At 36.8% G+C, this 18,689-nt stretch overlaps 1 protein-coding gene and 1 long non-coding RNA gene across 6 annotated transcripts in view; one reads left to right on the forward strand and one right to left on the reverse strand.

Moving 5' to 3' along the window:
• LOC134793813 (PDZ and LIM domain protein Zasp) overlaps positions 1 to 5,671 on the forward strand; it is a 73,868-nt gene extending 68,197 nt beyond the window's left edge. For 3 of the 5 annotated variants that reach the window (XM_063765500.1, XM_063765501.1, XM_063765497.1), the window contains 4 exons: positions 1,900 to 2,086; positions 2,672 to 2,792; positions 3,323 to 3,438; positions 5,452 to 5,671. In XM_063765500.1, the coding sequence (XP_063621570.1) occupies positions 1,900 to 2,086; positions 2,672 to 2,792; positions 3,323 to 3,438; positions 5,452 to 5,529 (502 nt within the window). In that variant the 3' untranslated portion in view covers positions 5,530 to 5,671. Of the gene's footprint in view, positions 1 to 104; positions 1,528 to 1,899; positions 2,087 to 2,671; positions 2,793 to 3,322; positions 3,439 to 5,451 lie in introns of all 5 variants that reach the window. The other 2 variants (XM_063765498.1, XM_063765499.1) reach the window with 1 other exon arrangement.
• Positions 5,672 to 11,772: 6,101 nt separating this feature from the next.
• LOC134793855 (uncharacterized) lies at positions 11,773 to 13,115 on the reverse strand. The gene is made up of 2 exons (XR_010144592.1): positions 12,807 to 13,115; positions 11,773 to 11,973 (listed from the first exon to the last, which is right to left on the reverse strand). It is a non-coding gene; the product is annotated as an uncharacterized LOC134793855 (long non-coding RNA).
• Between the last annotated feature and the right edge of the window lie 5,574 nt (positions 13,116 to 18,689).

An 18,689-nucleotide genomic window follows, 5' to 3' on the forward strand; every position in this document is an offset into this window, starting at 1 on the left:
ATATTTAGATTTTGTATTTGATGTGAGTGTTTACTGTTTAGAAAGTTTTCATATAACCCTGCTTTTAACATATGTTTAATTTGTTGGTTTTGATTTTCTAACAGCTAACGAGACGCCGACTCACCATGTTCCTCACAAACCAGAGTTTAAAAGTGCAGCCGAGGAGAGACTTATCCGAAAAATGGCGAAAATGGCGCTAAATGGTTACGAAATCGGAGTACAAAGAAAAATAAAGCCAGCAGATCATATCCAATCTATGGCAGATAAGATCCAAGACACAGTTGTGACAAAACATCCCCTGAATGCGGATAATCTGTCATCAGGGGACAGCAGCCGCGAAAATACTTTAAGACGTCCGTTAAATAAAACATTCGAAAGGAATTACAAACCAGAAAATTGTATCCAAAATATTGGAGATAAAATTAAAGAGACTCTCTTAAACAATCACCCAGCTGTAACTGCCAATTTAACTAACGGCAATAGTAACGGCTCTTCGCCGCAAGCTAAGAATATCGGAGATAAAATAAAAGAGAATCCCAATCAACCTACAGCTGTTACAATTAACGTAAACGGTAACCCACCACCTCCGCCGCCGATGTGCTTTGATAAATTAAATGATACTCCTAATACAAAATTTTCAACTCCAAACAAAATCAATGGTGTACCAGTTCCACCACCCATTCCGAATTCGCCTATTCCGACATTTAATGCTAGAAATTCCCCTACTGGCCAATTATTAGATATGATAGACTCTAAGACATTGTACGGCGGAAGCAACGGAACTAATATCGCAGACAAAACACAAACTCTTGAGAAAACAAATAAGAAATTCAATGGATCCATAGGTTCAATGGGCATCGAAAAAGAAAAAGTTGAAAATAATTATTTGAACACATTGCGGAAAAAGGATTTAAATGAAAAGACCTCCTTCCTCAACGGAATAAATAAACATGATGCGTCTAAAACAGAACTGCTGGTGGACTCGAAAAAGAATATCTTAGGCAAAAGGAACTCCTTTGAAAAAGATAATCTTGTGAATGATATAAATGGCTACTCAGATAGTATATACCAAAAAGACAAAATAATCAACATGGTTCCAGACACAAACACGTTAAAAAAAGCCAGTATGTTTGAGAAAATATCAAACGAAAAGAGCAACAATAAATTCCACAATGATGAATCTCCAAAAATTGATTCATTACGACACAATTTATATGACAATTCATTATATTCCTTGAAACCTGTAAAGGTTAACGGTAATGGTAATATAAACAATCAACGTAATTGGCATAGTTCTGATGACGCAGATTCCGTTGAAGAAGAGACTGATTCAAGTAATGATTTCAATAAGCAAAATGACAATGATGCGGATGTTGTTGTAAAACGAAGACAGAAACGGACAGAGAGGAATGTGGATGGCAGGAGAGACTCTCATATTATAGCTCGTCCTCTAAGCACAATGACATCTGCCGACGTTTCCGACGGACTGTTACCCGTATGCCACAAGTGTGACAAAACTATAACCAGGTAAAATTACAAATCTATTTGTAAATATAAAAAGTAGGTAAATACAAAAACCCCCAAAAAAATTCTAAGTAAGTTAAAGCATGACTGTCTTAAGAATGAAGCACGAGTTTTCTATTAACAAATTAACTAAACTATAAAACATTTCATGTAAATCACCTGATACGCCACGATAACTTCTTTGCAAACCTCATAGAGGGCAGAATTAGATATAAAATAATCAGAAAAAGGTCTAAATGTCAAAGAAGTTGGAGAGATAAATAGTTGCTATCGTAACGTATCGGGAGCTTTAAAGCCTGATCGTAAAGAGTGGACTTTGCGACCAAAGTGTAACTGGTGCTGTCAAAATTTTCTAACACTTGAACTTCCAAACAGGGGTCCGTTCATAACCGCGCTGGGCCGCATCTGGTGCCCCGAGCACTTCATCTGCGTTAACGCGACGTGCAGGCGCCCGCTACAGGACATCGGCTTCGTGGAGGAGAACGGCCAGCTCTACTGCGAGTTCTGCTTCGAACAGTACATCGCACCCGCTTGCGACAAGTGCCACGCCAAAATCAAGGGCGTAAGTTTTTTTCTCACTCCCTCATCTCTCATATCAGTCATATCCGTAACATGAACGAATGCCGCTGTTCGAAATTCGTTTCTTCATTTAGCATAATCTCAGTGTTCCTTTCAATGGAGAGCGGTATATGACAGCTGGATAAAATTCCACTCATTTGGATCTTTTGTTCGATTATCTAGAGGCGCATATTTAAATTTTGATTTGTAATCTCCAAGAACCAAAATGTTGGAATGGATGTCGAAATTCAGTCAGCTCAGAGCGTTTTAAATATCTTTGATTCTTTTACAGCAATATGTTCTTCATTCCTAACTGTTGAAGTATGGATATTCTCACATCATTCTACAATATATCTGTTCTTTCTTATTTTCTCATGACAGATTACTAGTATTATGTATGTGATCTGTAGCTGAGGGTTGTGATTACGTACATGAAGTCGTTGCTTTGCATAACAATGCTCTCCAATTCGTACGACAGAGAAAATCTAAACTTATTCGTAATTTAAACCTAATTTCCACTATGACTAACGTGAAGTGAGAAGTTCAGAGTAACACGTATAGTATAACATAAATGTCCGTATAATTTCAGGATTGCTTGAACGCAATCGGCAAGCACTTCCACCCGGAGTGCTTCAACTGCGTGTATTGCGGCAAGTTGTTCGGCAACAACCCCTTCTTCCTCGAGGATGGCCTGCCCTACTGCGAATCAGGTAACTTGATAACGATCATTGCAGAAGTACTTACTTCCTTCACTGGCTCAGTGACCCAAAAAGGATCTACGCCTCTGACAAAAGAGAACGCCGCTCCGCCCTAGTCTGCGCCACTTCACGCCAGTTGGGTACTCCGAGGACCGAAAGGTCTTTTAGGGCTTCGTCTCTCCTGCGGTATCTGCAGGCCTAACACATGATTGGCGCGACAGTATCTCGCGGCGACATAGACTACCCGTCTTTTACTAACTATGTTAACAAAAGAGGGACGGATAGTCCATATCGCCGCGAGATATTGTCGCCCCAATCATGTGTTAGCCGGGCTGGAGTATTAAAAAAGTAATATGTAATTGAAAATTGAGCAACCACGCCACATCAGCTAAGCTTCTGGATATTAATTTGTTTCGACTAGCACTTTTTTCACTGGTGTGTAAGCGGGCTACATATTTAGCCCTTATACTCCCATTGCTACCCATAGTATACACATATTTTTTGTTACATTCTCCTACACAAGTGATTCCCAAATTTTCCAGACTGGAACGAGTTGTTCACGACGAAATGTTTCGCGTGCGGGTTCCCAGTGGAGGCGGGCGACAGGTGGGTCGAGGCGCTCAACAATAACTACCACAGTCACTGCTTCAACTGCACGGTGCGTATGATACCTACTAAATACACACACACTCATGTAGGACTGGGACCCGATTTTCGATCATCCCAATGTTAAACACATGAGATTTATGATTATTATGATTATGATTATGAGATTGTTCCGACGCTTCTTTTTTCGCATTATGCGCCGATAGAGTCAATTGAAATAGTTCTTGAGGCTTTCCTAAGGATCCTGCCCTGAAGTCTGACTACACCATATTTGTGCTCTTTTTAATACTGTTCCTTCTTAAATTCGCCATGACCACAGCAAATGTAAATATTTAAGTAAGTATTCAACAAAATAACTTGATATTGCTGCAAATAAAGAATTTCTGATAGTTGTCATGTTTTAGAAGAGAACACTAATTTTTCAAACAAATGCTTACTCAATTACCAACTTCTTCTAAAAAAGTATCTCACTCTCTTTTTCTCTTTGTCTCTCTATCCTTTAGCATCTTTAGATTACACTTAATGAAATCGATTATTGGGTTCCAGTTAGGTATTCGATTATAAAATAAATTTACGATAAATACTCAAATTCTTATATGAACTCAAGTACATTGTAAATACATGAAATAGTCAAACTATGATTCATTTCAATTCAAACTGTAAAATGGTTAATTTCGGCATTATCTTTTCTCCTTTCCATTTCTCCAGATAAAATTCCATAACACCTCTGGTCCATACCATTCAGTAATCCCTTTGAACACAATCATAATGAAATCGTAGTGCATATTTACGCATATTGCTTCCCAACTTTACAAAATTCTATGTCCGCAAATCAATCAGATTATTTTTTGTATAGATTCTCATTTTCACAAATCTTCATTCCCTGATACACGTGCATTTTCGTAAAGATATTGTGGAAAAAGTACAAAATTCTGTAGAATTTGGAATCTCTGGAAAGATCTCGGGGAAACTGGACATGAAAAAGCTCAAATTGAGCTGTATATAACCTACCCACATTTTGAATATCTTCAATCCATCCACACTTTTCAATCAGTCATTCGAATAAACGTACTTAGCATTTAATTAAATTCTTACTAGGTATATTTTGATCATTTAGATCAATGTTTAACGAAAAACAAATTATTATCGTCTGAAGTAGGTACCATACTGAGTTCTTTACACACTGTTCATTATGTCTATTGCTAGACAACGAACTAAATATACGACATATATATATCATCATACGCAGTAACATCAGAGTTAAGTTTTATCCGATTAACATCCCCTTCATGCGTGAGTGTTCCCTCTAGAATAACTGTATATTAGTAGTATCCGTATAACATCTTGTATATGGTTTCCATTCAAACTTCCCAAGGTTCTGGAAGTCAAGAGCTGGAAATTTACTTTTGTACTGGTGTTTAAAAAATGTAAACAAACAAAACCACGTGACGCACTCATTCGGCCAATCACATAATGCCATAGATACAAAATATGTACCACAGATTCTGCGAATCATGCATGGCAACCTTTTTTGGTATCTGTGGTTTTATGTCATTGGCTGAATGACTTAAAAATATAGTGGGCGATGTGTTTCTTTACTATTTATATTTTAAACACCAAAAGTACTAAAGGTGACAAATTTATCGCATATCGCGTGATATAGTCGTGTGGATACGATACGATTTGTCTCCCGTGAATTATATGTTTATAAGGCCGGTTGTCCTTTGTCAGTTGCTTGATCCCGGTAATGCTTTTGTCTCGTCAAAATATACGAATTTGACTGACATATACCTTATTGTATATGTATAGTTATTTGCATCGTTTGGCTATTTTATGTACTACACTTGACACATTCAATGAATTGTTTGATGAATAAAATTTCTATAGAGATCTTCATGAACGCATTCTTATTTACATTATAAAGCGATACGATACTTATCAATTCATTGAAAATTAGAGTATTATGACAATGTATACCTCAACTTGTTTTAATATAAATGTAGAAGTGTGGACTAATTGAACATATCTATAGTATCCATTGTTACGACTGTCTGACTATTTCCAGGTCTGCAAAAAGAACCTCGAAGGACAGAGCTTCTTCGCTAAGGGCGGACGACCCTTCTGCAAGACACACGCCCGCTAGATGCCGCTGCGTCATGTACAACTCTGATACTGTTTATTCGACCACTACCTTCCGCCCCGTTTCCCCTGCTCCCGCAACGCCTTCTCCCCGTATGGAATCTCCGCAGAGGACGAGAAAGTTGGAAACGCCCCTCCACTTCGATGGAGGGCTGTTTTCCGATATCAGAAGTAAGGATGGCAAGTTACTGAGCAAAGTAACTGTCGATCGGATGCACTGCTCCTCACGCCGTGACGTCACCGACTCGCCTAGCGTTTACCAAAGCGTCACCGATACTAGAAAAGACTATGTAGACGATATAGTCAAAACCGAAACTATCACCAACGAGGAAGTCATCAAAGTCAAATTCACTCCAGTTTTAGAGTTTAATACTCCTCGACTGCTAACACCTTCCCAATTCGAGCGGCCACAGACGCCTGTTCCGTACATTAAGGACGGATTCGAAGATCTGCAGAGTTACAAGATCGTCAACTCGATATGCAAGGAGAAACAATTCCAGAGTAATTTGGGCGACGAGCTCAAAGGATCGCCCAGCCCTCTGCCGGGCTTCCTTTCTACCGAAACGGTAAAGAGTACGCCGAGTCCTTTAGCAGGATTTCTAAATTCGGAGTCAGTTAAAAGATCACCTAGTCCTGCGCGATTCTTAACTTCAGAACCAGTTAAAATTACACCAAGTCCTTTAGCGGAATTCCTAAATTCTGAACCACTTAAAATACCATCTAGTCCTTTGACGGGATTTTTAAATTCAGAGCCAGTAAAAAGAACGCCTAGTCCTCTAGGCTTTCTAGCATCGGAGCCGATTGCAAGATCACCGAGTCCGCTAGCAAATTTCCTTGTATCAGAGCAGTTGACAAAGATAGATCATTACTTGCAAGAGAGTTTGGAGGCGTGCGGGGGTAAAGACGCGGGTGGGAAGAAAATACAACATGAAGATACGTTCAGGGAAGTCCAACAAACGCAAATTAGACAAGAAAGCCAAGTAGATTCTCGTGTTCATTCTGTGAGTGATTACCGAAAAGAAAACGTGACGAACGTTGAATCATACGTGGCTGAAACTCCAAAGGAAAGAAAGAAGTCTAAAGTAAACAGTGTCAAAGTTAAAGAACCGGGCGTCTTGCGCGCCATCTACAACATGCCCGTGCACTATCATGCGATCATTCTATGTTTCTTCTTAATTGTATATAATCTTATTTATCAATACGTTAAGGAAAATTGTCATGGTAAAAAATAAACTCAAAATTACCAATATTTAGTCAAATATAAATGCATATTAAACTAGTCATCGAGTTACTGATATACTTTGAAAGTTTCGGATGTTGGTACCGGACACTTCCATGCGGATATATCGTAATAAGTTAGATGTTGAATGAAAAAAAAATCCCTTTTATATACTTAACTCACACACACACACACTCACAGATGTACATAATTAAAGTTAACCGACTTACAACCGTTGTGTATGAGTAATTTATAAATTAACAATTGGTGCTTATTAAATTGCTCGCATTAAAGTGATATATATATTTGTTTACTCATATTAAGGAAGAATATTAAGTGCCATAAACTTTTTTATTTTATTTATGGCACTGGGTAACTTTCTTAAAGTTGAGCTTTGTATACAGCTTCCGGAATGTTGCCAGTTCACTAACACTAATAATGCACAGTCACAACTTACGTGTTGCAACACCATGGCACGGTACAGCGAAGTACGCGGTTTTTATACTCTGGCAGGCCAGCTTTGTCAGTAAAAAAGGTGCGAAATTCAGCCCTGCCGAAAACTTTATTATTTTCCTGTCTATCGCTCGAATATGCAAGAGCGATAGAGAGGCAGATAAAGTTTTTCGATGTTCGCGGTAGATCTTCAGAAACTAAAGTTGCAGTTTGAATGGCCAATTCGCTACCCAATCTTGCTTTTGAGTCAATTTTGTACTAAAGTGACAGATCGGTTGGACAAATTGGAGCAATTCATTTTAGTATCTGGGATAAAAACGATAAGATCCATGGTTATGCATCAATGTGACCAGCTAAGTAGTTACTTTATAATGTTTGGTTAATTATGAATGACGAGAAAAAAATGAAAATGATAATTTTGACAGTTACTTTTATGATTGGTGCACCAAATGGAAGAAAATACAACATTTATAGATTTAATATTAGCCATTTAACTATGATAATGAGGTATTAATATTAATAATGTGTATTTTTATGAATATAGCCCATTATAATACAATTAAATCTACCATTTTTTATAGTTGATGTTAGTTTTAAGAACTTATTTTAAGCCACAGTTATGACTATATATGGACGTAATGTAAGAAGAATTCAAAATTTGCCGTTTTTACTTTTGTTAATAGTAATATTAATCAGATATATTTATTTTAGGCAATATTACAATTATCATTAGATTGATAAGCAATTCTGAGCTTAAATAAAATATTTTCTTGTAATATTGTTTTATTTATATTCTGAAATTTATAGGAACGAAAATCAGCAAGTAGACCTTAGAGGGAGCTCACATAAAGCCAGAAAAAATAATAAATTACACAAAGAATGTGAACAGTCATCAATAATAATAATAAAAAATAGGTCACTGCCTAAACCTTGGCTGTTAGTTCCAAGTCACTCTTGTGACTTGAGCTCTTGCTCAGAACGAGAGGGAAAGAGACCTCTCTTCATCATTATAATACTGAACAAGACAGTGTAACAAGGATATAGTTATTTGTACAACAAGAGATCAAAGTTTGATATTTCTTCGAGTGCTTATTTTGAGTCCCGTGCAAGCGAAAGATTCTATAATAGATTCACGAGCGTAGCGAGTGAATCTAATTTAGAATCTTGAGCGTAGTAAGGGATTCAAAAGCGCACGAGATGTAAATAACTTTGATCTCGTGTAGTACACAAAATTTTTCACCCTAAGCAGTGAGAACATACCTAGAGGGACAGAGATAATAGAACCCAAGTATATCGAACTTGTATTAGACCCCGCATGTTGAAATGACTATAAAGGTCACTTGAATGTCATTTTGTCTCACACAGTGAGCAAAATCGCATTTTGCTCACTGAGTGAGACAAAATGACTCAGTGAGCAAAATCGCATTTTGCTCACTGTTTTTAAGAAGCAAAGTACCCTTGTTGGAGCTGCTGAGGTGAAAAATAAAATAAAATTGATCTGAAAAAAAGAAAGAATAAATTACCGCAGCCTGTGAATCGGCTTTTACATCAGTCAAATCTTACAAAAAAATGTCCTAAAAAAACAATGCGTGATGTAGTTCTATATTTTTTGTATGTTGTTTGGAGTCCTTGGAGGAATGTGAAACTATGTTTTGCAAGCAAAAAAAAGTTGTGCTCCCTGCGTAATTTGCAAAAAACTGCAAAAATTTCGGAGTTTTTTCAGTTTTTGCACTTTTATTAAAAAACTATGGGTTTTTGGTCATAACTTGCTATGTAATGTTAAAAGAACATTAAATTTGGAACAATTTAAGCCCATGTACAGCGCGTCATGATAAATAAATAGTTCATGAGATATGGAACTTTAAAAAAAGGGATTTTTTTTCCTTAGAATAAAATTTTTAGTTGTTCCTATATTTCAGGACAAATATCGGCACAACCGCTCATGCTATGAGATATTGCAATGAATAAAGTTATAGCAAATTTAATTACCTTTCAGTTAAGCGCAAGAAAGGGTCGGTAAGTTCTACAGTTCTCTAGTTATCGTAAAAAAATGAAATTGCTATAATGAGGAAGGCAACACTGTATTGTTTAAGGCATTGTCAAAATCCGTACAAAAGGCAGTACCATCGTCGGGAGTGACATCTACGATTAGCTTTTACCGGTCTTCTCCGATAGCAGCAGAGCGATGTTAGAGATCAACCATTTTTTAAATGCACTCCCCTCTTAAGCACTTCATTCATTCAGTAATGAAATCAAGATACAAACTGTAGTTTGGCTTGTTTTTAGGCTCCACTTTTTGGTCGTAGCCATTGATTGTAGTCCACGATACCGATTCTTATTTAAGAATTAGTTCTTGTTTTGATACGACCTTGACGATAGTTCACGGTGATTGGCGTGGTGTTGGCGAAACGCACCATAATCACTGGAAGTTGTGTCATTAGATATCTAGCTTAGTAATTAAATTTGCTACAACTTTATTCTCGCAATATAGATTCTCATAGCATGAGCGGTTGTGCCGATATTTGTCCTGAAATATAGGAAAAACTAAAAATTTCATTCTAAGGAAAAAAATACCCTTTTTTAAAGTTCCATATCTCATGAGCTATTTAACATGAGGCGCTGTACATGGGCTTAAATTGTTCCAAATTTAATGTTCTTTTAACATTACATAGCAAGTTTTGACCAAAAACCCATAGTTTTATAAAAAAAGTGCAAAAACTGAAAAAACTCCGAAATTTTTGCAGTTTTTTGCAAATTACGCAGGGAGCACAACTTTTTTTTGCTTGCAAAACATAGTTTCACATTCCTCCAAGGACTGCAAACAACATAAAAAAAATATAGAACTACATCACGCAATGTTTTTTTATTGTAAGATTTGACTGGTGTATTTGGGCATTGAAGGATTTGTTATATTCGCTCAGAATGAGAGGGAAAGAAACCTCTCTTCATCATTATAATACTAAACAACAAGACAGGTGTAACAAGAAGGATAAATCAAATTGTAAACTGAATTTGATCTCATATACTAAATAAAAAATGACCACAACCTGTGAGGATCTGGCTTTGGTGTATTCCCATTTGTCCCCACCCCATGTGAAAAATATTCACCATATCATGAATGCCCAGATTTTATCATGTAGTCTTTACACAACTTGTTCCATATTGAAATAGCTGCACAGATAGGGTAAATAAATATGGTTAATTCCGTCATAGGGGCTATTCCGTCCACAAGCATATATTTCTTTGATTTTCCATCGTAGGAACAAAAACATTGTATTTGATTGCTGAAACTAAAAGCAATTGATTCTTCGTCAATGAAATTATCAATTTAGTTTGTTGTTCGAGTAAAACGCTAGTGGACAGAATAGCCCCCTATGACGGAATTAGCCACATTGACCCTATTACAAATATTAGTAAGGTCACTGTGGGTAAGTCCGTCTACAAGGGAAGTCCGTCAACACGTTATAACTTTTGAATTTGAAGGCGTATGCGACTTTGGACTCCAGTCGATTAACCAGTTCTTCGCGCTAGTTCCGTCACTGTAAAACAGATGGCGCTGTGACAACCAACTTCAGAGCAATCCGCCTCAACAAGTCATTTCGTGTTTTGAACTCGAAGTCATAGTGCGACAGCCATTCGAAAAAAAATTTTTAAAAATAGTTTTTGAATAGATTGTGCATCAAAAAGTAACTACGTAGGTAGCATAAGAACCAGTTGTCTTTATTCTATTTTTAAAATATCAGAAATTAGCTTAGTTTTGTAATTATACGTTCCACAATTTATCATATTAAAATTTGACTAAGTTGGAAAGTCCGTCTATTATGTTCAAGGCAAGTCCGTCATGGACTTGCGTTAAATCAGAGATTACCAACTGTTTGTGCGACTTTAATATTATAACGATTTGATAAGGTATCAAAAAATCCTCCTGACTTTGCGCATGATGTTACTTAATTAAATTTTGATCTCAGTAAATTAAAAGAAACGATTAAAATTAATTTTAAAATTACTATCGAACTTTTATTTCGGAAATCAAAAAATAATTATGTTTAATTATTTGCCAAAAAAGGTTTACTACCCCATTTTGGTAGTATATGCCGGACTTGCCTTTGTTTTAGAAAAATGGTGTTTATTTCGAATATGAACTGTATATTAACAAGTTTAAAATACACTTTTCATTGTCTTGATCCGTTCTTTTTAGGAATTTGACTACGAACATATACACACCTATAGATTGGCTGATATCATAATTAGACGGACTTCCCTTAAACTGCACGGGAAGTCCGTCTACTCGCCGAATTTAAAAAAATGCCATTGTTTTTGCTTAATTTGTGCTTGAAATGATCTGTCACTAAGGCTAAACTATTAATTATTAAATTCTTCATCGTATGCGATTACAAGCAGTAACATAGGTGAATAATTAACGAAACTAGATCACTCCAAAGTAAAAAAAAAATAAAGTATGCCTTCGCCACAGTGACCTTAATACTGTATTCATTTACCCAAGTCAATTATAAATAGCCATAATATTTTGCGGAAGGCACTAAAAATTAATTAACACAAAAATTAGTTGTGTTCCTTCCAAGAACAAGTTTTATTTAAAAATACATTATTAACTACACAACAATGTACCATCATTAAAAACTACATGTAAAATACATGGCTTTGTACAAATTATATTTAAATTATTTAAAGTTTACCTATTATTCCTTTGGGACAGGGTCTGTAGGATCCCATGATATTGTCACATCATCATCACCTAGCATAAATCTTGCTATTCTGAAAAAAAAAGAAAAACATACAAACTCAGATATTTATTTTTTAATGACATTTTTGGAAGTCTGTTTTAACCTGACTAAATATATAAATAGGCAACACTTTCTATATCACTACATCTTATAAAAGTCCCCCACCGCATCTATCTGTTCCCAAAAACTCAAAATCAAAAATGACTGAATGGATTTTCATGCGTTTTCCACCTATCAATAAAGTGATTCTTAAGGAAACTGTAGGTGTATAATTTCAAATTTGCTAAGGTTTAACCGAGTGAAGCCGGGGCGGGTTGCTAGTCACTCATAATTGAGAAAAAATGAATATTAGCTTCTATGAGAAACCTGTCAAACTAATAAAAGTATATCATAAACCTAAAAATCTTGGCCTACATGGTCACATTAAAGATATGGTCACCTGCAATAATATGTTACACAACGAAGGCTGCAAAAATATCTGACACGATCTTATTTGTAGAGCCATAAGAATGTGTCACATATTTTTTCGGCCTTCTAAGAGTAACATACCTATTATTGCAGGTGACTGCACAATCACACTGAATTATGTTGTTTTATCACTGAGGTGCTATGGCCTCTTTCGACCTACATCATCAGATCAGCTCGATGAAATTATACTATTATACTATCACCATCTTACATAACTACGCCAAATTCCAGCCAAATCAGACTTCGGGATCTGGATCCAATCTTGCTTCCAAGAAATGTATGTGTGGGTCAAACACGTATATTACAATTACGGTAAGTTAAAAGCTCGTAAAACTTATATGGTATGGCATTGAACAAGGGTGTGTGGAGTGCTAAAGTATGTGTGTATTAATTTACCTTTTCCATTCGACTGCAAGTCCGATAAACGTAAAAGTTAAGAATCCATGCCAAAGCGTTGTTACTCCAGGTATAGGCTGTCTCTTATGGCCAAAGTTTTTGAAGTTTCTAGTGTTAGAATGTACTAAAGTTCTTGCTACAATATTGTTCAACATTTTGTTTATTATTTAATAATGAAGAATTGTTATTGTGCACACACATAGGTTAGGCTAGTATTACCTCTTTTGACATTGACATAAGAGTGTTCAGATACTACCCCACGTTTTAGTCTTACAAGCTCCTTTTATAATTTGAGCGTTCAATTTCAGAAATTTTAACTAAGTCTGTTTTCAATATAATTTTGCAGTCACGCATGATAGTGGAAAACCAACAAGTTGCACACTGGCCTTAACGAAGTTAGAGTCTGTTCGAAAAGAGAAGAATCGTGGAATGTATTGAGTCCCATACATTCCACGACTCTTCTATTTCCGCACAAACTCTAGCTACATTTGCAAAGAATACTCACCATGAGTAACTTCGAGCAACACGGAAGGGAGGCGGCATTCGCACTATTTCCCCTCTGCCGAGGTACAAGATTAGCGCGTCAATCTAATCTAGCGCGGGTAATAAAACTAGTTGCACTTGGATTTTTCACTAGACCGAGTCCAGACGCGCGCGTGAACACTGCTGCACAAAAATGCCTGTTTGCTCGGTTTTTTGTTATAAAAAGAGGTCGAGGACATCTAATTTACAAAAAGAAAGTGTTACATTTCACTGTAATATTTTTTTTTACATATCATACGTTTAATTACATTCAAACACAATTATTATATTTTAGTCTCATGTAATTGTTGGATTTATCGATTTTGCTCGCTCAGTACCAATTGCGGATCGGTCGAGCGACAAATCCGACTTCTCATCTCTCAGAATACAATAAAATACTTCAATGAAAATGTGTTAGTGTGCGTGTTGTGACACTTGTCACTCGTCCGTACACAAAAAGAGATCGAGGTTTGCAAGATTCGGCAAGATTTGTCTTTGACGTGTGTCATTTTCTTTGTGTCGTCATTACAGATTGGATTTTGTATGTAAGTGTGTGAGAAGTGCGACTGTGTGCACCTTTCCCCCCGCGAAAAATGGCAGAAAGATTTGTACGGTGAAGTATCGCTTGGGCCCCTCCCTTCCGATGTATCGGAAGCCGGTGTTGCTCGAAGATGAGTAATTATATTCTTTGATACTCACTAAGAATACATTTGGCTTTATGGTAAGCTATAGCTTTTCATGTATTTGAACGTAACTTTAAAGTGATAACACACTATCGCACCGCATCGCGACCTTGAGGGCGCGTGTACACGGTGGCGCCTCCGCGCCGACACCGCACTGCCGCCGCACGGGCTAGAGATGCGTAAAACCGCGGCGGCGGGCTTTACGTGTCTCGTGTACATAGCGCGAAGGTGCGGCGGCGGCGCGGTGGCGGTGCGGTGTCGGGTTTTACGCGTCTCGTGTACATAGCGCGGAGGTGCGGCGGCGGTGCGGTGTCGGCGCGGAGGCGGCACCGTGTACAGGCGCCGTGATGCGTCGCACCCATAAGTGAAAGCGAGGAAGAGATATCTGTTTCTCGCTCTCACTTATGGGTGCGATGCACCAAGGTCGCGGTGCGGTACGATAGTGTGTTACGGCCTTTAAGTAGCTAACACACTATCGCACCGCACCAAGGTCATTGTGGGACGCACCCATAAGTAAGAGGGAGAAAGAGATATCGCTTTCTCCCTCTTACTTATGGGTGCGTCCCACAATGACCTTGGTGCGGTGCGATAGTGTGTTAGCTGCTTTAGATTGCACTCGGTACATTCTCTTTGCTCGGTACACGTGCTGGATGCTGGAGCAACAATTACAATTAGACCTCATACTCACGAGCGCGTTTGAATGACACAAACAAAGAGCATAGAGTTAGACCAAGAAAAGTCTACAGCGATTTTGATAGCCCACGCAGTGCAAGTGTTAGTTATAATATGTCATAATTTCATAGAAGTTTGACGTTTAAAATATCACTTGCGCTGCGTGGGCTATCAAAATCGAGGCCTTTTTTGGTCTAATTCTATAATCACTACGTGGACAGAAATGGAGACGTGTATTTATTCACACGATGGCTGTAGCGCTTTTTATCAAGCGTTGTTAGATTTTCGACTTTTAAGCCTTGGTCGTTAAATCGAATTTAGCGTGAGAACAGATTCAAGCGCTCGTGCGAATGAGGCCTTAACCTTTTGAACGCCACAGACGGCAATTGACGTCAACGCAAAATCGTGACGACGCCAAAGACGGCATTTGACGTCGATCGTTTTTTGATAAAAATCTACTGAAAAACATCGCGAGAAGCTAGCCCGCGTGCAAGCAATGTTGCTGATCGTACATTGAGCCATGAAATATGAATATACTATGTCTATGCATTAACCCATTCATGGCCACGAACCGCCGAGCGTACACAATACGCCAGGCCACCATACAAACCGTTTTTAGCTAAAACGTATGACTCAGCTTATGGGTCTCGAGCCTGGCGCGAACGGTAAATAAATTGCCGCTTATGAAGCCGGCCAGTTGGACAGCATTATGCAACATTTTTACTAACCACCGATTTTCTGTGCCTATCGAAAAAGAAACTAATTATTGCAGTTTGTAGGAGTGAATATTTTTACTTTCTACAAGCTTTTAATGTCTGACCAAGCTAAGTTGGCAGCAATTTTTATAGCTCAGCCTGTGCAAGTGTTAAGTTAAACGTCATAATTTCATATAAGTTTGACATTTAAATTACACTTAGGTACTCAGCCTGTGCTATCAAAATCGCTGCCAACTTAGCTTGGTCTGATTCTATTTAACTTGCCGTGTTTTTTGTTGTTGTTTTTTGGGGCAAATCTTGGAAGTTAAATTAGACCCGTTTCCCGATATCCCGATCCAGTTCATAGCACAGTCGGTCAGGTTAGGCGGGTTCAAATTCCGGTAATCCATAGCCATGGTCACAAAATACGAAATCACTAAACAGCACAGGAGGAGTATAAAGTCGCCAACGAATAAATCGTGACTAAATAATATTTTCCATGTTACTCCAAAATACATCTCTAATGGGGGATGGGATGAATCACATCTTGAACTCTTGTGACAAATACCACATGAAAGATAATACCGCCGCCGCCGCTCGGATGCATTCCTTGTTTATTGTCCAAGTGTGTCCGATAAGCTTACACCTGGTCGGTCATGTATCTTTGTTTTGGTAAACGCCATTATATTAGTAACAATAGACAACTTAAAATGTATTATAGTACTTACTTTCTAATCTGCCGTAGAAACCACGATGTTTGAAAAAACTTGTAAATATTTGTCACAAACTATTTGTAATACAATACATATTAGTTAGTGGTGACTGTTCAGCCGCCTTGTTCTATATTGAAACGAAAAAAAAATTAACCTTAATATCATTGTTAGTATGTAGCTAATTGCCTAAGATACAATACAACGATCACCAAATATTATGACATAAAAGTACAGTGGGAGAAAATCCTCGTTGCCTTACCCCTCATACAAAACAAAATATTATTATACTACGGCTTGGTTCCTACAAATTCTTGCTTACCATCATCCAAACAGTAATCAGTTGTAAAATGGTACAATATCAAACAGCTTCAACATGAAATAAGCTTTAAAACCAGCCGATAAAGTTTATTTTAGCCTGCTACGGAAACATTAGTAGTTTTTACAAGTAGCGCCAGGCCACGGTGACCCATACCTTGAGCCATGTCAATAACTTCTGAAATATATATATTTTTTGTATTTTTTAAATATAGATCTTTCTGTTTTCTTGCATCGCATTATGTATCTAGAATTTCAGTATATTTACTATATTGCACTGATAGTAAATCAAACTTGAATATTCGAGACCCTGTTTTCATTAAAAAAAACGTGTTTATAATTTTTGATCCTAATATGCCTTATAGAAATGGTTGTTAGCTTATATGACACTTACGTTATTACATCAAATTACGTTTCGTTTAAGTTTAAATCAGAATTTATTCAGGACTCACATGTGAGTCACTGGCCCTGCGGAACTGTTTGAGCATGACCCATACGCTGAGTCGCTGGCCCTGAATGGGTTAAGAGGATAGCTTTTGTATAAAAAACTTACCAGGTTGAGCAGGGAAGAAAAGACAGATTTATAGTCAAAACCTTTTTTATTAAGAGGCGGCTTATGTATCTAGATAAAACGACTTTAATCTTATGACTATAATAACCTACAATTTACGAGAAGTTCGAAAATGAATCGACGATAACTTATAATAACGTATTTACAAGTTTCATTAGTCTTTAGAACAAAAATAAGACGTCGAAACCATCATATTATACAAAACAATTTACGACAATGTGATAACTTTCAAAAATGGTATTTATTATTAAAGTTGTATTTAACCCTTTATGCGATATAATGCAAAATTGAACCCTATCTATCACTTTGAAACAAAGTTCATAATCATGTGGGAAATATATTCCCTCTGCCTTAAATACCCCGGATTTTTGGGTGCGGGAATGTTTTACAATAGTCAAAAAATAGGTGAAATCTGTAAAAAAAGATACTATTTGAACATTTCTAAGCCCATTTGAGAGCTTACTACATAGCTTACTACCTATTTTGTATTCATATTGGTAACTATTTTACGGAACGAAATCATTCTCGCACCCAAAAATCCAGGGAATGAGTTATAACTTAAAACAGTTCTACAAAGATCTCTTCGGTCATTAAATACTATCCATCGAAAGTTATCAACATCACACAATCAATTTAACACTTAAAAATGGTTAATCCAAAAACAATCAGACAATAAAGTTGTTTTTGAATTTACCAATTAATATACATAGACTAACCCAATTATTTTAATTAACCACCCAAGTAATGCGTGTCAATTTTTATATTTATAAAAATATAGTCCTTAAAAAAATCGATAGGCTCAAAACCTAAAATATTGATAAAATATTATTAGTATATAATATGGGAAATGCATCAAGAAATAAGACTTACACTTTAAACACTGAAGGCTCAATAATAACTGGATGTAACTGGGGAGCTATTCATTATTTAATTTAAATAAAGAGAATGTTATATTTGCAATATTTGTCGTATGTCCATTGAATACTGCGAAATACTTCATGGCATTATCATAGTAAGTGTTGCTTTTTACCTTAAAGAAAACTGCACGAGTTCTACGTTAGACTTATTAAACTATAGACGGATGAAATCAATCATCTATATATTAGAATTCAATGTTATGATGAATATTTGTCAAAATTTACAATGTTGGGAAGGGTTCAGCTTTTCAGACCCCAAAAATACACATTTATTTAGTTACAGTCAATACAAAAATGTTGAGCATTCACAGAATAAGTGATACCATGAGGTCGTTCATGCGAAAGTAACATAAGTATTCCATAGCTTGTAAAAATTATATAAATATTTCAGTGGCATATTCAGTGGTCTATTACAAGTACGTCTAGACGGGACAATTTTTCGCACTATCTGATTAAATTATCAATTTAATTTTAATCATCAGGTGACACCACCTCGCCGATATCACTATGAAATTATGTACGTGTGGACGCTAGATTAGATTTTTTTTTAATCATATTATTAATTTGACAATCCCGTCTGTACGCACCTTTATTGCAAGTGAGGTTAAAGTCTAGACTCTTTTGGACCTTATTTCTTGTTACAATCAGTCATGCTCAACATTTTCATGCCGCTGTATGTTTTATATGCCACTGCAACTTAGTGCCGGTTGCACCAAACCTTCTGCTCCGTTCAAGCGTTCACTAAATGTGGTTGGTGCAACTGGCCCTTAACATTTCAGTATTACTGTCAGGTCG

This window comes from Cydia splendana, chromosome 9, assembly GCF_910591565.1.
Source record: "Cydia splendana chromosome 9, ilCydSple1.2, whole genome shotgun sequence".
NCBI lineage: Eukaryota > Metazoa > Arthropoda > Insecta > Lepidoptera > Tortricidae > Cydia > Cydia splendana.